The following is a 9082-nucleotide window of genomic DNA, read 5'->3' as shown; positions in this document are numbered from 1 at the left end:
CGCGGCCCCGCCCGGCATCCGACGGGGGTGCGGCTCCAGGAAACCGCGCGCGCCGCTCTGCGTTTGGGGCAGCTGGACTTGCCCCGCGACCCCGAGACCGGCCTGATTATCCGGCGACTCCAGCGGCGGCACTGGGCGACCGAGACCTCAGGTCGGAGACCCGGACACCACGGCACGGACGGGGCGAACGGGACGGGTACCACGGATAGAAGCCCCTGAGGCCATGGGGACCCCGGCCAGGGCCAGGCCAGGAGTCATCGGCCAGCGGGAGCCGCGGGCCTGAGAAGGGACGGCAGAAGCAGCTGGGGCCATGACCTCGGTGTGGAAACGCCTGCAGCGCGTGGGCAAGCGGGCCGCTAAGTTCCAGTTCGTGGCCTGTTACCACGAGCTGGTACTGGAGTGCACCAAGAAATGGTAAGTGGGAGGCCTGAGGGGACCCCCCCCAGGTTAGTGGGGACCCCATCCTGCCTTCCCAGCCCAAAAAACACCCCTACCCCAGCCGTGTAGTCAAGGTCCCTCCTCCTCCTTGACCCAGCTTGGGCCCATGTGTCGCACATAGGGTGACTGAAGCTCCTTGCAAGTTTGAGGACCCCAGCAGCTGGGGCGTGGGGAGGCTTCGCGGGGTGGAGGTGAGGGCTTTCGGGCCTGAGAATCTGCCTATGCCCACATTTTTTTCAGCTCTGGTCAGGGGTAGGGGAGGGAGCCGGAATGTCTTCGGCCAATTGGAAAGGGTGGCAAGTTTTGAGGTCTACAGGTGGTCAGAGCTGGGACAGAAACCTTAAGGGACTTTAGCCCACCTTAAAACAAAGATGTTTCCCCCTTTTCCCCTGCCTTCTTGTTGAGCCAGAGGACCCCCCCCTCCCTTCAACCAGAGCCAGGGCTAGGAGGCTGGAAATGTCTCCACCATGCCCTTAAAAGGGGAAACTGAGTGCTTGGAGGAATCAGGAGGAAGGGGGAGTGATTTAAAGGGGCCCAAGGACCTAGGAGGTTGTGGGTCCAGGAGAAGGGGGCCTGCAGAGGGCAAGGCAGTGCGGTGAGGGGGCGACACATGAGAGGGTGCAGGCTCTGGTCTGGAGTGCCAGACAGCCCAGGGCAATCTGGTTCATATGCCCCCTCCGCAGCTGCCGGGCCCCCGCGTCACACCCTAAATATACATGCTCACTGGTGTCAGCTTCCCTTGGTGGATTAGGGGACAGCTGTGGGGGCCTCAGCCACTAGGCAGGCCTAAATTTAGGTTCCCTAGGGGAAGGGCTAGGGTAGGAAGGGAGCCTGGGGTTCACAGGGAGGAGAGTGAGCGGTGGTGGGGCCCCTAGAACTGCGGCCATGTCCCTGATCTTGCTCACGCTGGGCCTGCCACTTGGCTGAGATCCAGAGAGTACAGGCTGGCTGGGCTAACAGTACAGAGCTGGCACTTGAATCTTGGCCTCTGGGTTCTGCCCCCAGCATCCTAGGAGAGGCTAGGGGGCGCTGGCACGGTCCTGGAGAGCAGGCCTAGGGTGCAGGCCCAGTTAGCACAGCTGAGTCACAGGCGGTGGGATAGAGCCTTCTGGCTTCTTAGCCTGGACTCCAGGCTAGGAAGCTGTTCCTGCCCAGGTCACAGCTCTCCCGGAGGGCGTGTCTGGCCTGAGTCAGGCTGCTGAGCCAGACCCCGCCCTCTGAAGGCACCCCTTGTGTGCTTCCTCTTTCTGGGAAGGCCCCTTGGCAGTCCTTGCTTAGCCCTCATCTGCAGTTTGGGGTTGGGGGAGGGAGCTTAGCTCTGGGCCAGAAGGCTCAAGGCTCAGCTATGCAACCCTACTTGGCTGTTTCTCTGGAGCTCAGGATCCTCCAGGGTTAACAGGAGAGTCAGTTATCTTGGCTTGGCTTCTGGAGGGGCAGGGAGGTGGGCATACCTGAGCATCCCGGTGGGGGACTGGGAACAGGTGAGGGTGACTGTATTGCCTTTGCTTGGCTGTCCCCTTAACCCCCTCCCCCCATCCTAGTTGGACACTGATCCAAAGGGTCCCTTTTCCCTGGGGCCGTCCACATCACCTGTGTTTGGGCCTAGGCCCTGTGCAGCCTTCTCTCTCCTCTCACTTTCTCTCTGCCTCTGCGCATCTCTGCCTTTCCTCGGAATCTGCCTTGCATGTGCTGTTCAATTTAGACATCACCTACCCTGAGAAGTCCTTCCTGACTTCCTCTGGATTCTGTTATTATTTTTATTATTATTTTTTTGTCTTTTTGAGACAGGGTCTCGCTTTGCGGTTCAGGCTGGCCTTCAGCACACTTTGTAGCCCAGGCTGGCCTCGAACTCGCAACGATCCTCCTGCCTCAGCCTCCTGAGTTCTGGGATTACAGGGGTGCGCCACCACACCCAGCTTGGACTCTGTTGTTATTATCATCTCCCTGCAAAGCTCTGGTCCACGTCTCTAGGTTCTGGGGAGCAGGAGTCCTGGTTGACACTCCTTGGGGCCCTTGAGGCTAGCAAAGGGCTGCTGGCACAGCAGGCTTACCTTGTGGGTGTCTAAGGACAAGCTGGCCCTGGGTCTCGCTGGTGTCACTCCCATCTGGTGCCCTTTGCTGTCCCTGCCCCTCCTCCAGTCACAGGTTTTGCACTTGCCCTTCCTTCTGCCTGGAGCCCTCTTTCTCCAGATCCTGACGCATTCTCAGCCGCTGATGCCTCTGCTCTGCTGCTCATCCCTGTCTCCCTCATGAGCCCCCAAGGTTAGCTTGAGAATTTGCTTTCCTTTTGTCTTTTTTTTTTTTTTTTGGTACTGGGAGTCGAACTCAGGACCTTGCGCTTGCCAGGCAGGTGCTTGTGCCACTGAGCTATATCCCTGGCTGCTTTCCTTTTGGCCAGGCCTCTTTCCCCAGCTCCTTTGCCCTCAGCCCCAGAAGGGTGCTGCCTCTCTTTTTTTTCTGCTTTGTCCCCCAAACTGGTCTGGTTTAGAATGGACACCGGCACAAATAATTTGCAAGTGAATGAACTTCCGAGGCTGTTTCTTTCTGTGTCTGAGTTTGTGTCTGCTGCCTGTCTGCGCTGCCTGTCTGCTGTCTCCAGCTCTCGTTCTGTTCCTTCACGGTCCCTGCTGGCCCATGTTGTCTGGGCCTTTGCCCTTTGCCTCAGCCCCACCCTGCCTCAGCAGCCCCACCCTGCACCCTGTGGCCCCAGATAAGAGACTACCCAGAGGGAAGGGGCCAGGGTCAGAAGGAAGACCCTGCAGGAGCTGGGGAAGAAGAGGAAGAGGGCATGGCGAGGCTGGGTGAGCCTGACTGAGCAGCCCCCGCCGGCCCCCTCCCCAGGCAGCCGGACAAGCTGGTGGTGGTGTGGACCCGGCGGAACAGACGCATCTGCTCCAAGGTACAGGAGGATGATGACTGGGGGTCCAGGTTGGGATGTGGCCAAAGGGGGGCTGAAGGGAAGGCCGACCAGACAGAATCCACCCGAGAAGGGGAAGGTGGGTCAAGGCTGGGGACAAGGGAATGGGGGGAGGGGAAGAATTAATCCTCGAAGGAGGACTCAGAGTGCCTGTTGCAGGCCCACAGCTGGCAGCCAGGCATCCAGAACCCATACCGGGGCACTGTGGTGTGGATGGTGCCTGAGAATGTGGACGTCTCCGTGACCCTGTACAGAGTAAGTCTCTTTCTCTCTGACATGGATGGAAATGATCAGGTGGTTGCAGTGGGCAGTGAGGGGGTGTCCTAGTGGATTGTTTATCCAAACAGGAAAGAAGAGGGATGGGGCCGAGAGTTTCTGGGGGAGACATACCAAGCACGTGCAGCCCCCGAGACTTCTCCAACACCTGCAGTCATAGAGGCAGCTGGGATCAGAAGCTGGGGGACCTTCTGAGCTAGCATAGGCCCTTTCCCTGTACTGCCCTCCTCACAACCCTGTGCTCACCTGGCCTTTCTCCCTAGGATCCCCATGTGGACCACTATGAAGCCAAAGAGTGGACATTTATTATTGAGAATGTGAGTGCCAGCGTGGGCGGGGCTGGGGTCTCAGGGTTTTCAGGCCAGTGCCCCCATTGTGTCCCTCCCCGACCCTCAGGAGTCCAAGGGGCAGCGGAAGGTGCTGGCCACAGCTGAGGTGGACCTGGCCCGCCATGCAGGGCCTGTGCCAGCCCAGGTCCCGCTGCGGCTGCGGCTGAAGCCCAAGTCGGTGAAGGTGGTTCATGCTGAGCTGAGCCTCACCCTCTCAGGGGTGCTGCTGCGGGAGGGCCGAGCCACGTGAGTACCCACCTGCCCCCCTTGGCCCTGTCCTGTGATCTCTGACTCCAGTCCTCATCCCTGACCTCTGACCTCCAGGGATGATGACATGCAGAGTTTGGCCAGCCTCATGAGCGTGAAGCCGAGTGATGTGGGGAACTTGGAGGACTTTGCCGAAAGTGACGAGGATGAGGCTAATGGCCCAGGGGCCCCTGAGGCCCGGGCTCGAGGCCCCCAGCCAGGTGGGCCCACAGCCTGCTGTGGGTTGAGACTGCCAAGACCAGGGGGGCGTGGGAGGCACATGGCCACATGCCACACTGGCTGTGCTGGATGCAGGCTAGTATGTACCCTAGCGGTGGGAGTGCACCACTGCCCAGCAGTCCCAACCTCCCCAGGAGCCCGGGTTGTCCCAACTTGGTCATTCTGGTGGCTTCAGTCCTTGGGTGAACCCTATAGGTTGGGTTCCCAGCACCTCCCCATGCCCCTGGCTCTCCCAGCCCCTGGTGGGTGCTTGCCTGACTGATACCTGGACTGAGAAGCTGGCTCAGAAGCCCAGGGCAGCTGCAGTCCAATTCCCGGCTTCTCTTCCCTCCCCTCCCCACCTCCCTTCCCCACCTGTGTCCTGGTCCTCCCAGCTGCTTATTAAGGGTTTTCTCTGTCTGCTCTTGTGGTTCTCTCTCTGTTTGTGTTCTCATCTCTGTCTGTTTCTCTGTCATCCGCCCCCCTCGCTGTGGGCCTATCCCTTCTCCAGGCCTAGGCAGTGCTCTGAGGCTGGGGCGTTTCCCAGGTAGGCCCTGGACTCTAGTTGGGGGTGGGGGGTCTGACCTGCAGGGCTCCGCCCAGAGCTAATGTTGTCCCCTATAACCCCCTGCACAGATTCTTCTCGGGAGCTGAAGACACTTCGTGAAGAGGATGAGGGCCAAGTATACCCCAGGCAGGCAGGTGAGGCCTGGGGTGGGGTTCTGGGTGGGGACCAGACCTGAGGTCACAGGGCCTAGGCTTTAGTGCCTTCTCTCTTTCTCCCCAGATGCCAGCCCTACTAAAACTGAGGATTCCAGCCCAGCCCCTGTGAGTGGCCCTGTGCCCCCGGCCAGGGCCTCCCGGGGCCAGGGGTCAGAACCAACTACAATAGCCGGGGGCCAGGTGGGGCCCCCAGGAACCCCACCAGAGGCAAGGTGAGATCTGGAACCAGTCCTAGTCCTGCCGCTTTTAGGAGCTGTTCTCCCCCTCACCGACTGCCTCTCTAGTGCTCCAAGAATCCGAAGGGAGGGGTGGGGCTGAGATTGAGGGGCACAGGAGCCCCCTCCAGCATTCTGTCCTGCTCTCTCCCCAGGTCCCCGCGGCAGCCAAGCCAGGACACGGCCCCCACCCCGGCCCCTCGGCCTCGGAAAGGCTCTGATGCCCCTCAGCCCCCAGTCCTCCAAGAGGGGAACCAGGTCCCCAGTGCCAATGCCTCAGAGGCTCCCCCAGCAGGAGCGGGTTCTTCGGGGGAGACCCAGGCCTGGACAAGCCCCCAGGAAGGGGCAGAAGCCCAGGGAGGCAGGCCTGGCTTGGACACTGAGGCTATGGACTCCAAAGCCACCTGGGGAGGGCAGAGGCCCAAAGCTGGAGAGGGGGAGATTGGGGACAGGCCAGAGGCGGGTAGGGCGGACAGCCAGCGAGGGGCAGGAGTCGGAGAGGTGAGTGCCAAGAGGTCAGGGCACACGGCTGGAGAGACTCCAGAGAGTCCGGAACATAGTGACTTTGAGGCTGAGCAGAGACGTGTGGTGAGACATGTGGCCGCTACGGGACCAGAGGCTGCAGGGCTTCTGCCTGAGGCAAGATTCAGGGTGACTCCTGAGGCACCTCCAAGGGGCTCTCAGGGGAAGATGGGAGGCAGGGTGCAGGAAGAGGGTCCCACAAGCCTGAGCTCATCTTCAGCAGAGCCTGCAGGGTATTCTGGGTATCTCAGTGATCACAGCGGGGCTGGGGACGCTGCAGGCCAGGAGAGAAAGGATGCGGAGATAAGGGACAGAGCCCCTGGTATTGAGAGCACAGGCCTGGAGCAGGGCCTTTCTGCTGGATCAGCAAGCACCGGGCCCCAGGTGAGCAGGTCTCAAGGGGCCCTAACCTCAGCTGAGCAGGGGGCAAGACCTAGGGATCTGAAGATCTGGGAGGCAGAAGCTGAGGAGTCAGGAGTCCTGGAAGCAGAGACTGAACAGGCAGAGTGGGAGGTACTGGGTACCCAGGGGAGAGAAGCAGGGGGATCAGGGGTCTCAGAGATAGAGACGAGGCCAGCAGACACTGAGATATTGGGGGCCTGGGAGACAGAGACAGCAAGATCAGGGCTCTTGGAGTCAGAGGCTGCTAGGCCAGCGGGTTTGGAGGTACCGGGGGCCCAGGAGACAGGGGTTCCAGGGATGGTGGGAAAAGAGACTGAGATAGCAGGCTCTGAAGTATTGGGGACCCAGAAAATAGAAGCTGGGGATTCAGAAGTTCTGAGGACAAAGACTAGGGCAGTAGAGATTGAGATATTGGGGGCCAAGAAGACAAAGGTGGGAGGTTCTAGGGTACCAGAGATAGAGGGTGGGGAGGCAGAGGCTGAAATACCGGGGACCCAGGATATAGCAGCTGAGGGGTCAGAGGTTCCAGGGGTAGAAGCTGAGATGGCAGAGTGTGAGATGTTGGGGGCCCAGGAGACAGAGGAAGGGGTTCCAAGGATGCCAGGGACAGAGGCTGGAATGGCAGAGTCTGAAGTACTGGAGATCCAGAAAATAGAGGGTGAGAGTTCAGAAGTTCTGGGGACAAAGACTAGGATATTAGAGTCTGAGATATTGGGGACTCAGGGGGTATCTGAGGGTCCCACAGTTGTGCAGATAGAAGCTGAGACAGTGGGGGCCCAAAATGTGGAGGTGGGAGGTTGTGGGGTACCAGAGACCAAGGCTGGGAAGGAAGAGGCTGATGACATATTGGAAACACGAGGGACAACAACTGAGGACTCAGGGGCTCCAGGGATAGAAGCTCAGGTGGCGGAGTCTGAGATACTGGGGAGCCATAAGACAAAGGTGGTGGTTTTGGAGATCCCAGAGGTAGAGACCGGAACAGAAGCTGAGGAGTCTAGGACCCTGGAGATAGAGGTAGGAACTTCAGAGGTTTCAGCGATAGAAACTGAGGTAGCAGAAACTGAGATAGTGGGGACTCAGCAGATAGTAGGGGGTTTAGGGGTCCCAGGGATAGAAGCTGAGAAAGCAGAGTTGGAGAGATCAGAGCCCCAAGTGACGAAGATGGAGACCAGGATAGCACAAGCTGAGATACTGAGGACCCAAGAGATAGCAACTAGGAGTTCAGGGGTCTCAGGGCCAGAGGCTGAGGTAGTTTGGACCCAGCAGACAGAAACTGCAGTTTCAGAGTTTGAGGAGGCAAAAGTTGAGACTCTGGGGGTCCAGGAAGCAGAGACTAGAGTTGGGGAAGCTCTCAGTCACGAGGCTTTAAAGGTCCCAGTCGCAGAGCAAAGAGTTTTAGGATCCCAGGAATTAGAGCCAGAGGTTTCAGGACTACAAGGAGCAGAGATTAAAGTTTTGAGGGTCCAGGGAGCAGAAGCTAGGGTTTTGGGGGTGTCAGAGGCCAGATCTGGGGTTTGGGGGACCCAGGAAACAGAAATAGCAGTTTTGGGGCCTATAGAGAATAAATCTGGTATTTTTGAGGCCCAGGAAGCAGAGCCTGAGGTCTTGGGAAGCGAGAAGGGGAAAGAAGCCCAGGGAGGCGTCCCAGAGGCTGGCCTGACTGAGGCACAGGTGGCCAGTGGGGCAGGGGCTGGGGTGCCCAGGCGCTCGGGGGCCACTTCCCCAGAGGAGCCTGAAGAGGACAGGAGGCTGCCGGGCAGCCAGGTAGGGATGGCAACGGCTGAGGGCCCAGCTGCTTCTTCCCACTAACCTGGGGCTGCGCTAATAATGGCGGCTCTGCGTGGACCCGCCTGAGACTGAGGTGGTGTGAAGTGGGGGGCTCAGCTGCAAGGAGCCCCTCATGCCCTGCTTCCTCAGGATGCCCTGGCTCTCCCACCTTGTCTTCCCTGGGCTGGGCTGCATGGAGCTGGATACTCCTAAGCTGATTTTCTGGGCTGACCTTGAGGTGTGGCTGCTGGTGACCTCTGATCTTGCCTGGGGGCCGCTGACCTTTTAGATGTCCTTGGCAGATAACTTCTGAGCTGGAACCCCTTAGCTCTGGCCAGCAGTCTCTGATGACCTCTGAAAACTCATAGCTGAGACTTCTGTGGCAGGCCTGAGCTTCCCCGAGGGGCAGTGGGTTCAGGTCTCAGGAATACATCCCCTAAACCCCTCCCTGTGTCCCTAGGCACCACCTACCCTGGTCAACTCCAGCCAGTCCCTACTGGAGTGGTGCCAGGAGGTCACCACTGGCTACCGGGGTGTCCGAATCACCAACTTCACCACATCCTGGCGCAATGGCCTGGCCTTCTGTGCCATCCTGCACCGATTCTATCCGGACAAGATGTGAGCTGCCGGTGGGGTGGGGTAAATGGGGAGCCGGGTGGAGGGTGGTGTGGGTGCCGCCGCTGACCAGTGCCCTCTCTGCAGTGACTATGCCTCCCTTGACCCGCTCAACATCAAACAGAACAACAAGCAGGTGAGGCAGGAGGGAGGCGGGGCTGGGAAGAGGCTGCAGCCTGAGAACCGGAAGCTGTGGGCTGCAGGCCCTGGCAGTGGCTTTTGGGCACGTTTCACTCTTTTTTTTTTTTTTTTGGTACCAGAATTCAAACTCAGGACCTCATGCTTGCCATGCAGGCACTGTGCCACCGAGCTATATTCCTAGCCCAACAGCTTTTAAGGCAAGGTGCCAAGCCCTGGGGAAAACAAGGAGTGCAGAGTTATAAGGAGCTCTTGACTTTGTTGGGGAGTCATAA

At 59.3% G+C, this 9082-nt stretch overlaps 1 protein-coding gene across 11 annotated transcripts in view; it reads left to right on the top strand.

Annotated features, from left to right (window-relative positions):
• Ehbp1l1 (EH domain binding protein 1-like 1) overlaps positions 1–9082 on the top strand; it is a gene marked incomplete at its 5' end in the record, with an annotated part of 18231 nt that continues 9149 nt past the window's right edge. For 2 of the 11 annotated variants that reach the window (XM_013513867.1, XM_005384477.2), the window contains 11 exon segments: positions 1–414; positions 3280–3337; positions 3515–3610; positions 3895–3948; positions 4028–4206; positions 4285–4427; positions 5062–5127; positions 5213–5360; positions 5519–8051; positions 8515–8672; positions 8757–8805. In XM_013513867.1, coding sequence (XP_013369321.1) covers positions 311–414; positions 3280–3337; positions 3515–3610; positions 3895–3948; positions 4028–4206; positions 4285–4427; positions 5062–5127; positions 5213–5360; positions 5519–8051; positions 8515–8672; positions 8757–8805 — 3588 coding nt within the window. 11 annotated transcript variants of the gene reach the window in all.

This window comes from Chinchilla lanigera, unplaced genomic scaffold, assembly GCF_000276665.1.
Source record: "Chinchilla lanigera isolate Chin_1 unplaced genomic scaffold, ChiLan1.0 scaffold00021, whole genome shotgun sequence".
Lineage (NCBI taxonomy): Eukaryota > Metazoa > Chordata > Mammalia > Rodentia > Chinchillidae > Chinchilla > Chinchilla lanigera.
Note: the sequence above shows the minus strand (reverse complement) of the source record. Positions and strands in the feature narration are given on the sequence as shown.